General features: G+C 43.0%; 1 protein-coding gene across 1 annotated transcript in view; it reads left to right on the top strand.

The window, feature by feature from the left end:
• Positions 1-927: 927 nt before the first annotated feature.
• The window catches only part of rasgrf1 (Ras protein specific guanine nucleotide releasing factor 1), a 29,086-nt gene continuing 9,137 nt past the window's right edge, over positions 928-20,876 (top strand). The window contains exons 1-16 of the mRNA XM_014124845.3: positions 928-1,672; positions 6,414-6,520; positions 7,331-7,478; positions 8,336-8,431; positions 8,537-8,790; positions 9,220-9,299; positions 9,429-9,622; positions 10,174-10,283; positions 10,429-10,547; positions 12,450-12,610; positions 12,936-12,999; positions 13,233-13,375; positions 13,526-13,608; positions 13,718-13,966; positions 15,447-15,817; positions 15,977-16,096. Coding sequence (XP_013980320.1) covers positions 1,397-1,672; positions 6,414-6,520; positions 7,331-7,478; positions 8,336-8,431; positions 8,537-8,790; positions 9,220-9,299; positions 9,429-9,622; positions 10,174-10,283; positions 10,429-10,547; positions 12,450-12,610; positions 12,936-12,999; positions 13,233-13,375; positions 13,526-13,608; positions 13,718-13,966; positions 15,447-15,817; positions 15,977-16,096 — 2,575 coding nt within the window. The 5' untranslated portion in view covers positions 928-1,396. The remainder of the gene's footprint in view (positions 1,673-6,413; positions 6,521-7,330; positions 7,479-8,335; positions 8,432-8,536; positions 8,791-9,219; positions 9,300-9,428; positions 9,623-10,173; positions 10,284-10,428; positions 10,548-12,449; positions 12,611-12,935; positions 13,000-13,232; positions 13,376-13,525; positions 13,609-13,717; positions 13,967-15,446; positions 15,818-15,976; positions 16,097-20,876) is intronic.

Raw genomic sequence — 20,876 nt, 5'->3', positions numbered from 1 at the left:
GCATTATGTGTGTGAAGTGAAGAGAATGGATTTCCTTTCATTCTGCTAGAATAATCACTTTGATCTGCAACAAATGAAGTGCCAGATTTGTGCCTAAGCTAGCATTCTATACAGTAGGCTAAAGCCAGTTCCATTTACATGTAATATTCTAAATATAAAAGTTGTTGATTACCAATTGCCACTGTTATTGTGCTATGGTAAATTTGTTGAAACAATCAGTTGGGTGTTATTTAAAAAATAGTGCTGATTACTGTGGTGTTACGATAGCCACTCTGAAAACATCTAACTCTAATCCCAGAGGGGCAATATGGGACAGTGCTCTCCAACCATATGCCTTCTGTCACTGAACCCTAATTTACTGCAACCAAACCTTTGTTAGGTAGGCTGAGAGTGCAATAGCACTGACAGCAACAAAACAGCACGTTTTTTGCAAGGAAATAAAAGGCACTGAGAATTGCTCAGGTGGGTCCACATGCTGGTTGCCAAGCATGGGCTAAAGAAATTCAAGATTTATGTCCAATCGACATTGTCATTAACCAAACTGATTACATTAATGTAATGGCAAGGCAAACCATGTATTGATGTGTCAGTGAATAAGACTGACCTTTACAAGTGTGTATTCAAGACGACCAACTGCTCTATGATTTTTTTATCAAAACAATTAAAATGGTCTATGGTAGGCATTTCTGTGAATCACATAGACTTAGAACCTACCCTTATATAGCCAACCACCTGCTACTCTAGTCTATCCCATTGGTAATGAGCTTTCACTATCTGACTGCCTTGTGAAATGTATGCTTTTCATTCTCTGAGTAACAAGGAGTTACAATTCCATCTCATTAGATTCAAAAAGTAGTGTTAATTCACGAATAATACAACTTCCATGTTTGGTTAATGAGAGTAGTCAGGAGGACTAAGGTATCTCTTGAATGAAAACAACAGCTCACGCGACGGCTTCACTTTGACTTGTTTTGAATTCGCTGTCTAAGGTTCTGAAATGTGTTTTCCCGAAGATACGTCACGTGACTTCGCTGTCTCGCTCAGCTCACTGTTTTCGGGAGATTTCACGTGAGAATACGACAAACCACCTCGCGCACGCTATAATTATCTTCCTTTGCCAGTCTCCGTTTAAATTCATAGTCGGTCTGTTTTTTCTTTATTTTTGTGTAGAAATGTGGGAATTGAAGCCCTAAAATCTCCTCAACGAATTTAGGATGATACATCCGTCTTCTTTGTTTTGTTTCTCTCTTTTTGTACTTCATGCCAACATGGTAAATGCAGGGGCAGAGCGGGCTACTGCTTGTCCGCAATCAGAAAGTCCACGTCTGTCTGTGTACCGGGTTTAAGAGGATGTAAGGAACAAGTAGCTTTTTTCAACCAAAGTCTCCTTATAAAAATGCAGAAGGGAATACGACTGAATGATGGTCATGTCACCTACCTGGGTCTTTTGGCAAAGAAGGATGGTACTAGGCGAGGTTGCTTGAGCAAAAGGAGCTCAGACAACACAAAATGGCACACAAAGTGGTTCGCTTTATTACAAAATATGCTGTTTTATTTTGAGAGCGAGTCCAGCTCTCGACCTGCGGGATTATACCTGTTGGAGGGATGTGTGTGTGACAGAGCGCCGTCACCTAAACCCTCACAATCATCCAAAGAGTGTTTAGAAAAGCAGGTAGGAATAACACATACAAGTTCACAACGTTGTTTCATTTGTCTTTTTTACGACTGTAAAGTTATAGGTTGTCATTGAATAAACATGAACGATGCACGAGTTACCGGCGTGCAGATATCCTCATGAGGTTGAAAGCAGGTTATCATGTGAATCAGACGGTTCCGTGTTATGAGTACATGTAGCATATATATTTTGGGGAAAAGTACCCCCCCCCCCCCCCCATTATTTATGCTATTTATCCTAACCCTCTTTATCCACAGTAAGTATTACATTACAGTCCAGTTAAATTATAACCTACAGTTGGCCTCTATCAGATTCAATAAAGAACTGTTTGCTCAGCGTGCGTGTGTTATGTAATCTGTGCATCGGATTAATGATTCCATTATAAACACCTAATTGAATACCGAGCTGCCTCGCGGTTTTCTTCATTGTTTTTATTGTATTATATTAACAAGTATTTATTCGGTTTTGCTGCATTGTGCCTATATAGGGTTGATTATTTTAGACAAAAAAAACAGGAAATGTATTGTCAATTATGTATTTCTACACGGTCTACAGGCCTACATGTTTAAACAAAACATGTGGTTGATATGGAACTATTATTGTCAAACCAACATAATGTTATCTCACAGTGAAGTTTGTTAACACTGTTTTCTTTTTTCAAGAAAATTGCGCTAAAGCTATTGCGTACCACAGTCGCCATCTTGCGGATATTTGACGTAATATCACTGTTTGACGTATTGATATAACTCTCGCACTGTTTTTATTAATAGCATCCTACCTCGGCAACTGAGTCTGCAGCAAATATTGTTTAGTAACAAGACCGTACGCCAAAACAACGGGCATGGGGTCTTCGTCACTATTGTTTTTATGTTTTGGTACACTGTATTTTACTCTTTGAGAAATGTGATGAGTTATTCCTTCACATTGGGATCAGAGGATGAGGCTGTTCAAATCTGGAAGAAAAAATAAAACAATCGTTTGTCTTGATTGGCTTCTACTGTGGGCCTATGATGCTGCAACCTGGTCTCAGATCATTTCATATTATTTATGTGAATCCGAGACACTCCATTTAGTATGATATGTTACATTTAATATAGTATGTATTAATTTGTGGATGTTCATCACCCATTTCCTATAGGCTGCAACCTGGTCTCAGAGCATTTTGTATTATTCTGTTAGTAAATCCGAGGCACTTTAAGGTTAGGGTTAAGTTTAGGAGTTAGGTTAAAGGGTTAAGGTTAAGGTTAAGTTTAGGCGTTAGGTTAAAGGGTTAAGGTTAAGATTAGGAGTTAGGTTAAAGAGTTATGGTTAGCTAACATGCTAAGTAGTTGCAAAGTAGCTAAAAAATATATTTCCTCTCCAGTACTTTTAACTAATGAAACATATGATTTACAATGCAGGAGAAGCCTAAACCTGTAGAAGTAGACACCATAAGATCCTTCTTCCTTACTTCAATAAGATGGTTAACTGATACTTTTCATCTTCTTATATGGCTCATCTTGTTTAACGTTCCTTACAAAAAACAGTCATGAAAAACAGAATAATTAATGGTGCTGCAATCTTTGTGTTCTCTATTACTGAAAAGGAAAGTTCATATTGTGCACATGAAGGATGATGTAATGATTGTGGAATGTTTTGTGTGTAGGATCATTGGATTGAGGCTCTATCTGCTAGTAGTTCTATTTAATCTGTCTGCAGTCCCTATCCATGACTGCATAGGCTGCAGTCCAAAGTGAGTCCAGGCCTTTCCTGTGAACAGCTGTCCCTGTGCTGACAAAGCAATATGTGGCATATTGGCTAATATTTTGCTCTCCCAGTTCCCCTCATTAGAGAATGAAAACTCCTCATATCATGAACGTGCAAATTGTTTCAGAGGAATTTGTCAGGAATTTCCTTCTTTTGATCCATCCTTTTCAACATGATTATTGGATGGCTTACTACAACAAAACACAAGGTTATAATGTTGTTTTGATAGTCTGTGAGTCTGTATTTGTGAAGGAATGATCCATTCTCATCTGTCTTACTCCATAGCTGCCAGAGTCAACAGGCTCTGTTCACAACTCAATACAATGTTACATAGCTCAGAATATATTTGTCACACCCCATTGCATCCTACTAACATCTCCAAGCCAACATACATTACTTCTCATAGCAATTGTTTATTCAAAAACAAGAACACCACCGTATTCTGACATTAGTGAGTGTTCATTGGCCAGTCAATGTGAGCGATGAGCAATAAATAATAAACGATACGTAATTTCTTTAATATAGAAGAATGAGCAGTATATGTATGCCTTATGAGTATGCATAACCATAGACCATGCACCTTGTGTGCACACCAATAGCAAGTTCATCCTGAATGATAAGATATAGGATGGCACAGAGAGAGTCAACCGCCTAAATCTGTGACAACCCTAGGATTTGAGATGTAGACTTTTAAAGTTCAACCGAGTTTAAGGCTTAACTGAATGAACAACGGAGACAAAATACAATATGAAAGTTGATTAAAATAGGTTGGGGGAGTGGACTCGTCTCAGAGGGAAGATCCTTTGATGCCAAGTAGTCCTAAACTAAATATTATCTTCAATAGTCATGGTATGCTGGTTTGTAGTCAATATACTGTACTATTCATATAACCATATTTATCTCACCCTCATTTCTGCCCTCACACATTGGCAGCTTTAATTGAAATTTGACTGTGAAGTAAAATTCAATGATGCAGGTCATTGTGAAGTTTGACAGCTTAAGGGGCCACCATATTGATGAAAGCTCAGAAAGATGGGTGCCTGTGCTTTCTAAAGAGAGTGTTAATGCACCAGGTAGAATTACAGGTCAGTAGACGTTTTTGCCTTTCTTCTATTTGCATCAAAATCAGGAGTTTGAATGACCTTTGATCTGTTAACTCATTACAGTTCTGGATTTGAGCATTTATTCCCACATTCAATTTATCCCCAAATGTCGTTATCTAAAGATGATAATGTATTTTAGCCCATGGTTCATATGGCAACCCAATAGGTTGTATAAAATAGGGAACTGCAGAGAGTATCTGTGTGTTGTCGCGCCTCCACTCCCTTCCACTATTAACACAATCAACCTCTATCTGTTGTAAATGTGTTCCTTGTACTACCTCAGAGGGGTCAGGGCCCATTGGGGAACAGCAGCATTTTACAGCATTCGGCAACCAGTGATGGCTGACGTATTTCTGTTCTGTTTTTTTTCTTATCAATCTAAAAAGTGTTAGCTGACATAGGCTAATTGAGTGATTGTCAGTGTCTACCATAAAAAGAGGAAAACTGCTGATGCATAACCAAATTCTGAAATTACACCTTGGGTATTCTACTATTCTAACACTCAACAATAAGTTGAGACCCTGATTGACTTCCTAAAAAAAACATTGAAAGTGTGTGTGTTATGATTCAGCTGTAAACATAAAGCATGAAGCAGGCTGTGTGTTAAATAAGCCTCTCTCTCTGCTTTTAGAGAGAGGATGAAGGAAAACTACAACAACAAGCATGCATCCCTGAAAAAAATAGATCCGATTATCTTTGAAGTAAGGATGAATACCATTCAGCCATGAATAGTGATGAGGTGCAGGTTGATGGGTTCCTGTTGGCCAAAGATTAGGCTGGGCATTCGCTCAACATGGCTGCTGCCAAAGTACACACTAGGAGTCACATTTTTAACCTTGAGTGTGATTCCAATGTGTGAGATGTGATAATGCAGGCTGTTCTTTTGCCAAGCAGCACTGATCTTTTCCTATCTTGCCATGCCAATCATTGTGTGTTTTGGTATATTTGATGTATATTTTCAAAAGAAAAGTGCACTGTGATTCTTATTTGAGGATAGAAAAGTTAGCGTATGTTAATGATGTAAATGTACAACAGTTAAGAAATTTACTATATGTACAAAACAGGGTCTGGCAAGGTCTGAAATTAACTTTTAATCCACCAGATAATGTGGATGGTCTATGATCGTTAAGGGACTGTGATGGTTCGTACACAGACCTAGTGGTGCTGGGGAATTCAGCGTAGAGAAGGCCAGCTTAGTTAAAATGGAGTGAGACAAGTAGCGCTAAGAGCCTATCCATTCGCACAGAGTGGAGTTGCTAGGTAACAGGTAGTGCACAGTTATGTAATTGGCAATGCCTCCAGCTTACATGTCTTATGGCTTTTCCTCCTGGGATCCGGAGCCATCCAGGCAGCCAGGCAGCCAGGCGATCAGACAGCCGGTCAGGCGGTAACGCGGTCAGGCGGCCAGGCGGTTAGGCGGCCAGGCAGCCAGACAGTCAGGAGAGGCTTTCTACTAAAATCCCCATTGATCGAGCTGGTGGGTGAGGATGTGGGTTTCCTTTCCCCATGCTCATCTGTGCAATGTACTCCCCTAATGTCAACAATGAGAAAGGGTACACACAAGCTTAGATTGTGAGAGGGTTCAAGGTTTCAATGATGTGTGTCTGCAGCACACAGATTTTTTCGGCCAGAAATACTCTTCATAATCTTCTGTTAAAATATAATTTTTGTGTAACTATGTTTGTGTTGTAGCTGCTATACTGTGCATTGTCTGACCTTTTCGTTGCATTTTGTGGTTATAATATGATAGCTCATTTAGATTTCTATGGATTGAGAAAATACTTTTTCTCATACATTAAAAAACAAAGAATCCAAATGCCGCTTTACCCATGCAATGTAGTAATGTGTTTTAGAGCTAATTAAGCCTTTGTTTTTTCTGTGTGTTTCAGTACTACTTCACTGTAAATTTCACCCATGAAAACCAGAAAGCCCTGGAGTTGCGTACAGAGGATATAAAGGACGGTGATGAATGGGTGGCTGCAATAACACATGCCAGGTACCAGGCCTCTATTGCAACCTGTCGACCCAGTCAACACCTACATTAACACACACGTGCTATTATTGATGTCTACTGTATGGATGGGTGTAATCTCTTAGATAAGGCATGATGTATGATTTGAAATGTACAGCTTGACTCTGTTGAGATGTGATAGAACTGTCATGCAGCATTAAGGCAATGTTTTTGACGTACATTTCTGGGGACAAATGCTGTAGAAAACCTGATAGGGACCTTGAGAAGGATTTTTAAACATTCGTGTCACCTGAGGTAATAGTTTGTATGCAGCTCATGTTAAACCGTATTCCTGATATACTCTGGTTGCAGGTGTTGTTATTGAACTGTTAGTAGTAAATTGGTATTGTGTAATTTCAGTTGAATGAAAAAGGGTGACTGGTGACGTAGCTTACTGTATAATAATCATTGTGAAATAAGAAGGGCCGTTGTGATGATTGGTGGTCTATTGTGACTGTGGATTTGGGCACAGCTCTGAGGATATTCTTAACAATATGGCCCTGCTGTATTTTGGTTGGTTATCTGCTGAGACATGTGCAGCAATGTACTGTAGCTACACTTCACTGAGCACAAAGGATATTAATATTTACGCCACTGCATTATGAGGCTGTTCATAGACCTGAGGTCTGTATGGGTACACATGTGTCTGTAGGGCAGGGGTAGAGTGGTGGATGTATACAGTCTGCATTGGGGAGCATACAGTCTTGGGTGTGTCTATCTGGACCTCTGAAAGTATGGAAACACGTCTGTGGAGAGTTGCTGCAGTGTGTGTGAGTGTGTGTTTCCTGTCCACAGTTACAGGAACCTGGCCACGGAGCACGAGACGCTCATGCAGAAGTATCTCCATCTAATTCAGATCGTGGAGACAGAGAAAACGGTTGCTAAGCAACTTCGACAACAGATAGAGGATGGGGAAATAGAGATTGAACGGCTAAAATCAGAGGTAATATTCATTATGATTCCTTCTGCCTCAGTGGGGGATTGTTATGTTTATTTTTTACTTAACAGGAAAGCGTTTGGAGCTTGTGTGGGATCTAGCGCAACTACAGTACAGTGAAATATCTCTCAGGAGCACCGCTCAAGATTTCTAGGATTTTGTCATCTGAGTAAACAAAAATGGATAATGACTGTACTAGTTGTTTCTTTATGTCTATGTTATTGAATAATACGAGAGAGGGAGAGAGAGAGATTGGGATAGATTGGGTGTGCCGCTCTGTCACAAAGAGATGTGTGCAGACCCACCACTTTACATCTCCACTCATAAGCAATCCCTCCAATAGAGCTATGCTCCCTGCTGTATTCTTCAGATCAAATAGTCATGTTACTTTAATGTGCAAATGTGGGGCTTGAAATGAAATGGTGTGCTGAATATGCATGAACAAGGCTTTATTATACAGAGTGCTACCCCCCCCCCCCCCCCAAAAAAAAGATAACAATAAACTCTTTCAGCCTATACAAAGTAAATGGGGACACTTACCTTCAGACAGTTCTGAGTAGCTTCCAGCTCTTTTGTGCAGCACATTTATGGCTTTTCTATGTACAGCAGCACAGTATCACACAGTGTGAGTCTGCATTTCTAACCAATGGAAATGAGTGCTGATGTAGAGATATCAGCCAAGTGAACAGAGTTGGTATTGCCACCACCACTACCACATGTCAGAGTTGGCAGCTTTGACAGCCTCTAATTTCATTTGACATAGTCACTTTGTTAATACGCTGTCAAGTGAAGAGGAAACACGGAGAGCAGGTTGTGAGTGATGATGACTGGTGGATCCTGTCTGTGGCTGTCCTCTCTGGCAGATTTCCGGGCTGCACAAAGACAACGGGAAGATCCAGTCGAGTCCAACAGCCGAACCCAGTGAAGATGATGACTCTGAACTCAAGAAAATAAAAAAAGTACATATTTACACAAAATATGTTCTACTCTATTTTCAGTGTATTTGCCAATGATGCAGGAAAAAAACTCACCTTCCATTCCCCATGATTCCCATGGTCTGCTAGGTGCAGAGTTTCCTACGAGGCTGGATGTGCAGGAGGAAGTGGAAGACCATCATCCAGGACTACATCCGGTCTCCCCACGCCGAGAGCATGAGAAAGAGGAACCAGGTGGTGTTCAGCATGCTGGACTCTGAGGCTGAGTATGTCCAGCAGCTCCACATCCTGGTCAACAATTTCCTCCGACCGCTCCGTATGGCCGCCAGCTCCAAGAAACCACCCATCACCCACGACGACGTCAGCAGCATCTTCCTCAACAGGTGTGCAGCTGTAGATGATCACGCCAAGCTAACCACTCACACTGCTGTCTCTCACCTCTCAGAGAGACAGTGATATGACTGTCTCAATGCTGTAGGATTTTATGTTCATGCATTACAACTATGGTCGATAATGAAAACATAATAACCCTGAGATGTGATGGCATTATGCTTCGTCAAAGCCTCATTCTAAGATGTTTCTTTTGTATTTTATTTAACCTTTATTTATATAGGTAAGTCAATTAAGAACAGATTCTTATTTGCAATGACGACCTGTCAAGAGGCAAGTGCAGCGGTATAAAATCTTAACACACTTGCACATACAGGCATATTCACTGTTGCATGTTTGAATCCTTTTCACCTAACTATGGCTAGTGTCTATTTTTCTCAGAATGGACACTTAACGTCTTGTTAATTTCCCCTTTACTTTAGTGAGACCATCATGTTTCTGCATCAAATATTCTACCAAGGGTTGAAAGCAAGAATAGCAAGCTGGCCAACATTAGTTTTGGGTAAGCTGACTAAAATGCTTTTTTCAGGGTCATTCAATGGATGGATGAATATGATAATACTATGTCCCAATTGACCTCATACATCATTTATCAATCTCTCATTCACTTGTTGGTCCTCTCTCTTCACAGCTGACCTGTTTGACATCCTGCTGCCAATGTTGAACATCTACCAGGAGTTTGTGAGGAACCACCAGTACAGTCTGCAGATCCTGGCACACTGTAAACAGAACCGAGACTTTGACAAGCTGCTGAAGCAGTATGAGGCCAAGCCAGACTGTGAGGAGAGGACTCTGGAGACCTTCCTCACCTACCCCATGTTCCAGGTAGGCATACAGTACTGTACACTCCACTGTCTTCTCATTGACTGTCCAGTCCCTGTCTCTCAGCTCAAACAGCTCTCTCTCTTCAGACAAAGGCTCCTCCATTGATCACCAACAACAGAGCAGACATTTGTCTCACATGAATATCCCTGTTCTTTTTTTCATAAACACATAAACTGGTTGTTTGTGAAGCTCAGGGTTTCATAATGGCTCTTTTCTGGCAAGGCATGCAGTTTCAGTGCAGTCTGCTCCACTGGGGCCTACTTTGGACTCTGCTGTGTTGGTAATACATTTCTGCTGATGACTGTGGATGTGCATAGAGGTCCCTACTGATCTGCTGCAATGAGTTTGATTGTGTCTGTGTCTGTGTCTATGTGTGTGTGTGTGTGTGTGTGTGTGTGTGTGTGTGTGTGTGTGTGTGTGTGTGTGTGTGTGTGTGTGTGTGTGTGTGTGTGTGTGTGTGTGTGTGTGTGTGTGTGTGTGTGTGTTTGCACGCCATCTTGTATGTAAGTGTGTGTGACTCACCTGCCCCTGTTCATTCTCTGTCACTCCAGATTCCCCGCTACATTCTTACTCTCCATGAGCTCCTGGCCCACACACCACATGAGCATGTGGAGAGGACAAGTCTGGACTACGCCAAGTCAAAGCTGGAGGAGCTGTCCAGGTATACCTGCCCTACCACCTTATAGTGCCAAAGCAGCACACAGGACACCTCAGTTTATCATGCTTACTGTACAGAATGCATACACACTGACAAAGTGAATACAATGACATTCCAAATGTGAAAAGACCAACCTCTCTGCCCCTAGAATCATGCATGACGAGGTGAGTGAGACAGAGAACATCAGGAAGAACCTGGCCATTGAGCGCATGATCGTAGAGGGCTGCGAGATCCTCCTTGACACCAGCCAGACGTTCGTCAGACAAGGTAAGCTCTGAGAGAAGATACACAAAGGAACCCAAGATCCCACATAAAGACAGAATCATAGAGGTGGATTTTCTACCTCGCAACTGTTTGACTACCAGTGCCTTTGTGTTCTCACAACTTCAAACCTCCATAGGCCTACCTGAGCCTCCATAAGGAAAGACTTAACCAGCGGCTTGGGCAATATAATCCTGTCTGCCTTTATAGCATGTACTGAAAGTGGGCCGACTCTTTCATTTCCAAGGGTAATCAGGCTGTTGGGAGGCAATCCGACAGTGAGTCAGGGACTATAAATGTCATACATCCCCAACGGACTTCGATGGACATATAAAGAAGAGGAAAATCATATAGAGATATGGTTTAACCTCTCTGGGCTATGTGGGACACAGCCAGTGAAATAGCAGGGTAGCAAAAATCTCATAATTCAAATTTCTCAAACATACTACTATTTTACACCATTTTAAAGATACACTTCTCCTTAATCCAGCCACGTTGTCCAATTTCAAAAAGGCTTTACAGCTAAAGCAAAACATTAGATTATGTTAGGACAGTGCCTAAAAAATAAAAGCCACAGCCATTTTCAAAGCAAGGACAGGCGTCACAAAAACCAGAAATACAGCTAAAATTAAGCACTAACCTTTGATGATCTTCATCAGATGGCACTCATAGGACATCATGTTACACAATACATGTATGTTTTGCTCGATAAAGTTCATATTTATATCCAAAAACCCCATTTTACATTGGCCCGTAATGTTCAGAAATGTTTTTCCTTCAAAAACTTCCGGTGAATGAGCACATCAATTTATAGAAATACTCATCATAAACGTTGATAAAATATTAAACTGTTATTCAAAGAATTATAGATAAACATCTCCTTAATGCAACCGCTGTGACAGATTTCAAAAAAGCTTCACGGGGAAAGCACACTATGCAATAATCTGAGTACGGCGCTCAGAAAACAACATCAGGCAATACAGATACCCGCCATTTTGGAGTCATCTAAAATCATAAATAGCATTATAAAGATTCACTTACCTTTGATGATCTTCATCAGAATGCACTCTCAGGAATCCCAGGTCCACAATAAATGTTGTTTTGTTCGATAAAGTCCATAATTTATGTCCAAACACCTCCTTGTTGTTAGCGCGTTCAGTAAGCTACTCTAAATGTAGGAAGCGCACCGAAAATTTCACGACGAAAAGTAAAAAAAAGTTATATTTACGTTTGTAAAAACATGTCAAACGATGTATAGCATCCATCTTTAGGGCCTTTTTAACATAAAACTTCAATAATATTCCAACCGGATGATTCCAATGTCTTGAAAAATGTAATGGAACACAGCTACCTCTCACGTGAACACGTGCCAATGAACTCATGTCCTTTCCTGAGTCAACAATTTCCAACTTCCTTTGTTCGCTCTCTGTTCACCATAGAAGCCTAAAACTTTCTAAAGACTGTTGACATCTAGTGGAAGCCTTAGGAAGTGTAAAATGAACTCTTAATCACTGTATACTGAATAGGCCCAGTCTTGAAAAACTACAAACCACTTCCTGGTTGGATTCTTTCTCAGGTTTTTGCCTGCCATATGAGTTCTGTTATACTTACAGACATCATTCGAACAGTTTTAGAAACTTCAGAGTGTTTTCTATCCAAATCTACTAATAATATGCATATCCTACGTTCTGAGCCCGAGTAGTAGGCAGTTTAATTTGGGCACGTCATTCATCCGAATTTCCGAATACTGCCCTGTCACTAAAATGTTAACCCTACAGTATGTATATATCCCCCCAATCATTGAACAGGGGAATGAGGCCTCTCCCAGTCTTGCAGTACAGTTGATCTGTGGGCCCTCATCACTAACTGGACTCCCTGCTGTATGTCTCTCCCCCTTCTGCCATACAGGCTCTCTCATCCAGGTGCCAATGAGTGAGAAGGGTAAGATCACCCGTGGGCGACTGGGCTCTCTGACTCTGAAGAAGGAAGGGGAGAGGCAGTGCTTCCTCTTCTCCAAGCATGTCATCATCTGCACCAGGGGCTCTGGAGGGAAGCTGCACCTCACCAAGGTGGGCCTACCCTGGGCTGCTGAGCCTGCTATACAATCTCTTAAGATGCATCCTGGACCAAAACAAATTACAATACATAGATGAGGCTTTCGTTAATACCAATACATATAATCATGGTCCTATGATATTGAAGTCAACCCATCCTCTTAAGGAGTCCCTTATTACTTGGGTGCTGATTTACTCTGTTTATTGACCTGTAGGTCTATATGTGTTGCTACATAATAATGTAAGTCATATTGTTATTGATTATTCAGTAGTGGAGGGGATTCTTGGAATGGGGTTGTGAATGTGCTAATGCATATTGTATATTGTATGTTGTTCTCAGAATGGCGTGGTCTCTCTTATTGACTGCACTCTTCTGGAAGACCCCGAGGGGACAGATGATGAGTGTAAGCATCACACTGTTTCATTCCTATCTCACTGAAATATGGAGCACATATGCTTACTGTATGTAGAGTGTAACATATGATAAGTTTAGTATTACACTTTTATGAAGTATACTAGCTATAGCCTCCCTACAAGTTTCATCTGTTCATCATCATTTAGAAGTACAATAAACCTCTCATTTATGCCATGGTAATGACCCATTTCTCCTATTCACCTCTGTTTGTTTTGCCCAAAGCCAAACCAGACAAGGGTGTACAGGACATGGAGCACCTGGACTTTAAAATCGTGGTGGAGCCTAAAGAAGGCCAGTCGTTCACAGTGATCCTGGTGGCCTCCTCGCGGCAGGAGAAATCTGCCTGGACCAGTGACATCAGCCAGGCACGTCTGCTCTGCTCGCCTCTGCTTTACTCTGAATGCATCACGTCTGTCTGTCTCCAGCAGGGAGACATGGGGCCTGGATGTCTGTCTGCAGAGTGGCTGTACTCACACCTTTCCTCTCCCTTAACCTTCCCTTCTTCTCCCTTACAGTGCATAGACAACATCCGCTGCAATGGGCTTATGATGAATGCATTTGAGGAGAACTCTAAAGTCACCGTGCCACAGATGATCAAGTAAGCCCCATTCACAACTACAGCCAAACAGTCAATGGGATTATCATGGTGTCTTTATTTGTGTGTTCTAGTGTTTTCATATGTGTTTGTGGGTTTTTTCTGTGAGCAGGTCTGACGCCAGCCTGTACTGCGATGACGTGGACATCCGTTTCAGTAAGATGATGAACTCATGTAAGGTGCTGCAGATCCGCTATGCCAGCGTGGAAAGACTTCTAGAGAGACTGACCGACCTGCGCTTCCTCTCGATCGACTTCCTCAACACCTTCCTGCATTCCTACCGCGTGTTCACCAGCGCCGATGTGGTGCTGGACAAACTCATCACTATCTACAAAAAGCCCATCAGTGCCATCCCAGCCCGGTAAGGCATAAAAGAGCTGCTAATGCTTTACCATTTAGCCTTGACTTTGACCAACACAGTCAGAAAAATCTCTAAATCTATCTCATGCCTAGTGCTGTTTAAAGATGATACATTGTCAGTGTTTTTGCATGGCCATGGCCCCTACACAGTAAAGAGGGCTGTTGTTAGGGCTGGTGATGATAACATCCCGTGACAGGCCCAGCAGCCTCTGGCCTCCTCTGGCTGCCTCTCTCTCCTCTAGCCCACCACTGATCTCCTCACAGCTCTTTTTCCACAGCCCACAGTATTACTTCTTTACCGTGTGTGTTTGTGCGTGTGTGTGTGTGGGTGGGTGCATGTGCGTGGGCGCGTGTTTGTGTGTCTGCGTGCCTGCACGTGTGTGTGATGGAAGGTGAGGTGAGGAGAGCTGGGTAGAGGTCATGTCTGTGTGTGTGATGGAAGGTGAGGTGAGGAGAGCTGGGTAGAGGTCATGTCTGTGTGTGTGATGGAAGGTGAGGTGAGGAGAGCTGGGTAGAGGTCATGTCTGTGTGTGTGATGGAAGGTGAGGTGAGGAGAGCTGGGTAGAGGTCATGTCTGTGTGTGTGATGGAAGGTGAGGTGAGGAGAGCTGGGTAGAGGTCATGTCTGTGTGTGATGGAAGGTGAGGTGAGGAGAGCTGGGTAGAGGTCATGTCTGTGTGTGACAGTGTGGTTGGTGTGTGTTCTGTGTGAGAAGGCAGTAATTGGGCCCAGCCTCTTCTTCTGCCTGCCTAAGAGCGTCTCAGCAGGGCTTTGTCGCTGTCACCTTAGCAACTGGCCTCTCTGCTGCAGGACCCCACCCTCTCTGTTCTGCAGAGGATCTATAGTATGAAATATTTATGGTGCATGTTGTCGACCAGAGCAGACCCTCTCTCCGGCCCAGGAGAGTGAGCCTAGCTCCCAGGTTCAGATCAGGGGGAGCTCCCTCCCCATGCCCACACCATGCAGCATGTTTTCATGTGGAGCCTGTCATGTCTCTGTGAGCCACCGCCACTCTGATGCTTGTGTCAGCAGCATGGCTATTTGCTCTGTCACTCGCTGTGCTATTTATGGGAACCCGTGAGGTCGCAAGGAGGGTGGCAGTGAGTGGGAGAGGTTTTCAGCAACATTGTATCAGATTCAAAAAAGACAAACAGGACTGCAGAAGCACCATCTTGCCTTGTTGACAATGTATTGATTTATTTACATTTTAGTCATTTAGCAGACACTCTTATCCAGAGCGACTTAGTAGTGAGTGCATACATTTTTATTTGTACTGGTCCCCCGTGGGAATTGAACCCACAAGCCTGGCGCTGCAAGTGCCACACTCTATCAACTGAGCTACACAGGACTATCAACACAACACAAAAATACATGGATAATTCTGATCTCCTTGTTATTTGCAACACACTGAAGTGCTAAAGTACATAGCTACAGTACATCCTTCTGACTACAATAAAATGTGTTTTTTTTTTACTGATGCAGATCCCTGGAGTTGTTCTTCGCCAGCAGTCAGAACAATAAACTCCTATATGGGGAGCCTCCCAAATCCCCCAGGGCCAGCCGTAAGTTCTCCTCCCCCCCTCCCCTGGCCATCACCAAGACATCGTCCCCCAACCGCCGCCGTAAACTCTCCCTCAACATCCCCATCATCACTGGGGGCAAGGCTCTGGACCTGGCCGCCCTCAGCTGCTCCTCCAACGGCTATGCAAGCATGTACTCCTCCATGTCCCCCTTCAGCAAGACCACCCTGGACATCAATAAGCTTTATGTCACCAGCCCCATCACCAGTAAGATCCCTGACGAGGGAGAGGGCAAGACAGACAAGGCAGAGGAGACCATTGTGTCTAAACAAGGTAATCCAGCTAAGGGGCGGGGGGGGGTTGTTATGTCCTTATTGGTGCTTCTTAAAAGGAATATTGGGCTATTTATTTGAATATAGCGCACAATTTGAATCATGACATGTGTCTAGAATGTGTTATGTACTGACCTGTTTTGCGCTTGGTGTACTGTAGATATTTCAGTTCCGGAGGAAAGTGACATTGACCAAAACCAGAGCGATGACGCAGACCCAGAAACGTCTCCTATCAAGTCGCCAACCACCCCCAAAAACATGAAATGCAAAAACTCTTCAGGTACATTGTGTCCCAGACTGCACAGTGGTGTCATTATCACTCAGTGCCATGATACCAGAGCACCTGGATCACATGCTGGCATGCCACCTGCGTCCTCCCCTCAGCCAAAATGCCATATTTATCAAGAACTCAAATATGCTCTCCTGTTTGACAAGGGAAACAGAGTCAGAATTAAGAAATCAAAGCACCCATTTTCATTGTTACTTTTATATGCATTTTCCCTATTTATGTTATATCCTCTATCTCTGTCTTTATTAGAAATAGTCAAACATGATAGAGAAAAAGTATTTTCTACGCCTGTTCAATTGTCAATGTGCATACACTCAAAGAATGCTAAAACTTTGTGTTCAATGAACTCCGCCACACAAGATAAAATTCATGCAGACTGTAATTTCGTGGAGAGAATAAGAACATGCTGGGAAAGCCAGCGCTAGGAATGAGTAGGTGTTGGGGATACTTGTGTCATAGCAACTACAGTATGAGTGTGTTTCCCAGCCTGCCGCCCCCGGTAACGAGGTTGTTTTAGTACAAAACAGTCAGTGAAGAAAGCTTTTGTTGTCTGTCCCAGCTCCAGGCACGTACACAGATCAAATCAAATAAAATGTTTTATTTGTCACATGCGCCGAATACAACAAGTGTAGACCTTATGGTGAAATGCTTACTTACAAGCCCATAACTAACAATGCAGACCAGGAAAATATTTGCTAAATAAACTAAAGTAAAAAAATAACACAATAAAATAACAACAACGAGGCTATATATGGGGGGTACCGGTACCGAGTCAATGTGCCGGGGTATGGGTTAGTCAAAGTAATTGAGGTCATATGTACGTGTAGGTAGGGGTAAAGGGACTATGCATAGATAATAAACAGCGAATAGCAGCAGCGTAAAAAAGGGGGTCAATGCAAATATTCCGGGTAGCCATTTGATGAACTGTTCAGCAGTCTTATGGCTTGGAAGTAGAAGCTTTTAAGGAGCCTTTTGGTCCAAGACTTGGCGCTCCGGTACCGTTTGCCATGCGGTAGCAGAGAGAATAGTCTATGACTTGGGTGGCTGGAGTCTTGGACAATTTTTAGGGCCTTCCTCTGACAACACCTGGTATAGAGGTCTTGGATGGCAGAAAGCTTAGCCCCAGTGATGTACTGGGCCATACGCACTACCCTCTGTAACGCCTTGCGGTCGGATGCCGAGCAGTTGCCATACCAGGCAGTGATGCAACCAATCAGGATGTTCTCGATGGTGCAGCTTTAGAACGTTTTGAGGATCTGAGGACCCATGGCAAATATTTTAATTCTCCTGAGGGGGATATAGGTGTTGTCGTGCCCTCTTCACGACTGTCTTGATATGTTTGGACCATGATAGTTTGTTGGTGATGTGGACACCAAGGAACTTGAAGCCCTCAACCTGCTCGATACCCTCAATTTGAGGGAGAGGTTGTTGTCCTGGCACCACACTGACAGGTCTCTGACCTCCTCCTTATAGGCTGTCTCATCGTTGTTGGTGATCAGGCCTACCATTGTTGTGTCGTCGGCAAACTTAATGATGGTGTTGGAGTCATGCTTGGCCACGCAGTCGTGGGTAAACAGGGAGTTCAGGAGGGGACTAAGCATGCACCCCTGAGGGGCCCCCGTGTTGAGGATCAGCGTGGCAGATGTATTGTTGCCTACCCTTACCACCTGGGGGCAGCCTGTCAGGAAGTCCAGGATCCAGTTGCAGAGGGAGGTGTTTAGTCCCAGGGTCCTTAGCTTAGTGATGAGCTTTGAGGGCACTATGTTGATGAACGTATTATAGTCAATGAACAGCATTCTCACGTAGGTGTTCCTTTTGTTCAGGTGGGAAAGGGCAGTGTGGAGTGCAATACAGATTGCGTCATCTGTGGATCTGTTGGGGCAGTATGCGAATTGGAGTGGGTTAGGCTTTTGGGATGATGGTGTTGATGTGAGACATGACCAGCCTTTCAAAGCACTTCATGGCTACATATGTGAGTGCTATGGTTTGGTAGTCATTTAGGCAGGTTACCTTGGCGTTCTTGGGCACAGGGACTATGGTGGTCTGCTTGGAAAATATAGGTATTATAGACTCGGTCAGGGAGAGGTTGAAAATGTCAGTGAAGACACTTTCCAGTTGGTCAGCACATGCTCTGAGTACACATCCTGGTAATCCGTCAGGTCCTGCGGCCTGTGAATGTTGACCTGTTTTAAAAGGTCTTACTCACATTGGAGACAGAGAGCTTGATCACGCAGTCGTCCGGAACAACTTGTGCTTTCATGCACGCTTCAGTGTTGCTTGCCTCGAACCACGCATAGAAGTAATTTAGCTTGTCTGGTAGGCTTGTGTCACTGGGCAGCTCGCAGCTGGGCTTCCCTTTGTAATCCGTAAGAGTTTGCAAGCCCTGCCATATCCGACAAGCGTCAGAGCCGGTGTAGTAAGATTCAATCTTCATCCTGTATTAACGCTTTGCCTGTTAAATGGTTCGTCAGAGGGCATAGTGAGATTTCTTATAAGCGTCCAGATTAGTGTCCAGCTCCTTGAAAGCGGCAGCTCTAGCCTTTAGCTCAGTGCAGATGTTGCCTGTAATCTATGACTTCTGGTACGTATGAACACTGTTGGGACGATGTCATCGATGTATTTATTGATGAAGCCGATTACTCATGTGGAATACTCCTCAATGCCATCGGATGAATCCCGGAACATATTCCAGTCTGTGCTAGCAAAATGGTCCTGTAGCTTAGTATCTGTGTCATCTGACCAATTCCATATTGAGCGAGTCACTGGTACTTCCTGCTCTAGTTTTTGCTTGTAAGCAGGAATCAGGAGGATAGAGTTATGGTCAGATTTGCCAAATGGAGGGCGAGGGAGAGCTTTGTACAGGTCTCTGTGTGTAGAGTAATGGTGGTCTAGATTTTTTTTTCCTCTCGTTGCGCATGTGAAATGCTGATAGATATTAGGTCAAACGGATTTAAGTTTTCCTGCATTAAAGTCCCCCGGCCACTAGGAGCGCTACCTCAGGATGAGCATTTTCTTGTTTGCTTATGGCCTTATACAGCTCGTTGAGTGCGGTCTTAGTGCCAGCATTGGTTTGTAGTGGGAAATAGACAGCTGCAAAAAAATATAGATGAAAACTCTCTTGTTAAAAAGTGAGGTCTACAGCTTATCATGAGGTACTCTACCTCAGGCGAGGAAAAACTTGAGGCTTCCTTAATATTAGAGATCGCGCACCAGCTGTTATTGACAAATAGACACAGACCACCACCCCTCGTCTTACCGGAGGTAGCTTTTCTGTCTTGCCGATGCATGGAAAACCCAGCCAACTGTATATTATCCATGTCGTCGTTCAGCCACGACTCGGTGAAACATTAGATATTCGTTTTTAATGTCCCGTTGGTAGGATAGTCTTGAACGGAGCTCATCTAGTTTATTTTCCAATGATTGCACGTTGGCCAATAGGATGGATGGTAGAGGCAGGTTACCCACTTGCTGACGAATTCTCAAGGCAGCCCGATCTGCGGCCCCTGTATCAGGGTCTCCTCTTCATATGAATGACGGGGATTTGGGCCTGTTCTGGGAGCCGCAGTAAATCCTTTGCATCTGACTCAAAAAAATGTGTCCTCTTCAAGGTGAATAATCACTGTTCTGATATCCAGAAGCTCTTTTCAGTCATAAGACAATGGCAGAAACATTATGTACAAAATAAGTTACAAACATGAAAAAACTAAAATAGCACAATTGGTATGGAGCCCATAAAACTTCAGCCATCCCCTCCGGTCTAAGGCTCTACCTGTGCAGAGCACATGCCCCTTCCATTCGCCAAAGTGCTTTTTTTGGGTTGTGGTATAATTCCCCCACAAAGGATTTTTTGTATACCTTTGTTGTTCAGAACCTACTGCCCTCAAGTTCACCGCCACCCACCCCGTCCGTTGGTTGAGTCTTGAACCAGAATCTGTCTTTACAGGAGATGTTGAATTTGACAATTCTCTTTCAAGCCCAGGAAGCCATTCACCAACTTTTCCAGCTTAATGTCAAAATACAGTTGGTACTTACCAAATTATGTAGTTTCTGTAACTAGCTTGCTTACAATTTGTGATGAATGAGTGTGTTGTTGCAGAAATAAATAGGCCTATACCCTATGCTCAATATTTTTTTAATGTTCGCTATAGAGCACCTGCCTCTTGCAGGTCTGTGCACGGCCCTGCGCAACTCTTAGGACAGAATCTGTACCAAGTCAAAGGTGAACAGAAACCTGACATCATTTACATTAACAGTACTCAGATCAGGTTTATGTTACTCACCATAAAGCTCAACTGATTTGATTTGTTTGTTAATCACACAGTAATGTCTGTATATTGTCAGTCAGTGTGCAGACAGTGTGATGAGAAACCAGTCAATTTCTCCATTATGCTGATATTGGGGGCTATATTTAGCTACACCCATCTTGAATATCAAAGCCTCATGTAAGGTCTCTACGCTCTACTGGGATAGAATGTGGTGTTCTTCGGTTGCTGCCCTCTACTGGAGACAAAAGAAATGAACAAATCTGTCCTGTTACACAATATGAATTACACAGCCAAAATAGATCATGCGTTTTGGGGTAAGATCCATTAAGTTGCTAAGCATTGTCAACAACCTCTTAAATCTCAGTGAGCAGGTTAAAGTTTCATCTATTTCCCTCCGGTTTCTATTGAAGTAGTAGTGAGAGACCAATTAAGAGCATTTGATGCAGCTGACACTTTCATGGATCATTTTTGTGGCTGTCCTAGTGCAGTCATAATGTCAGCAATTC

This window comes from Salmo salar, chromosome 10, assembly GCF_965601325.2.
Source record: "Salmo salar chromosome 10, fSalSal1, whole genome shotgun sequence".
Classification (NCBI taxonomy): Eukaryota; Metazoa; Chordata; class Actinopteri; order Salmoniformes; family Salmonidae; genus Salmo; species Salmo salar.
This window is presented reverse-complemented; position numbering and strand designations above follow the sequence as displayed.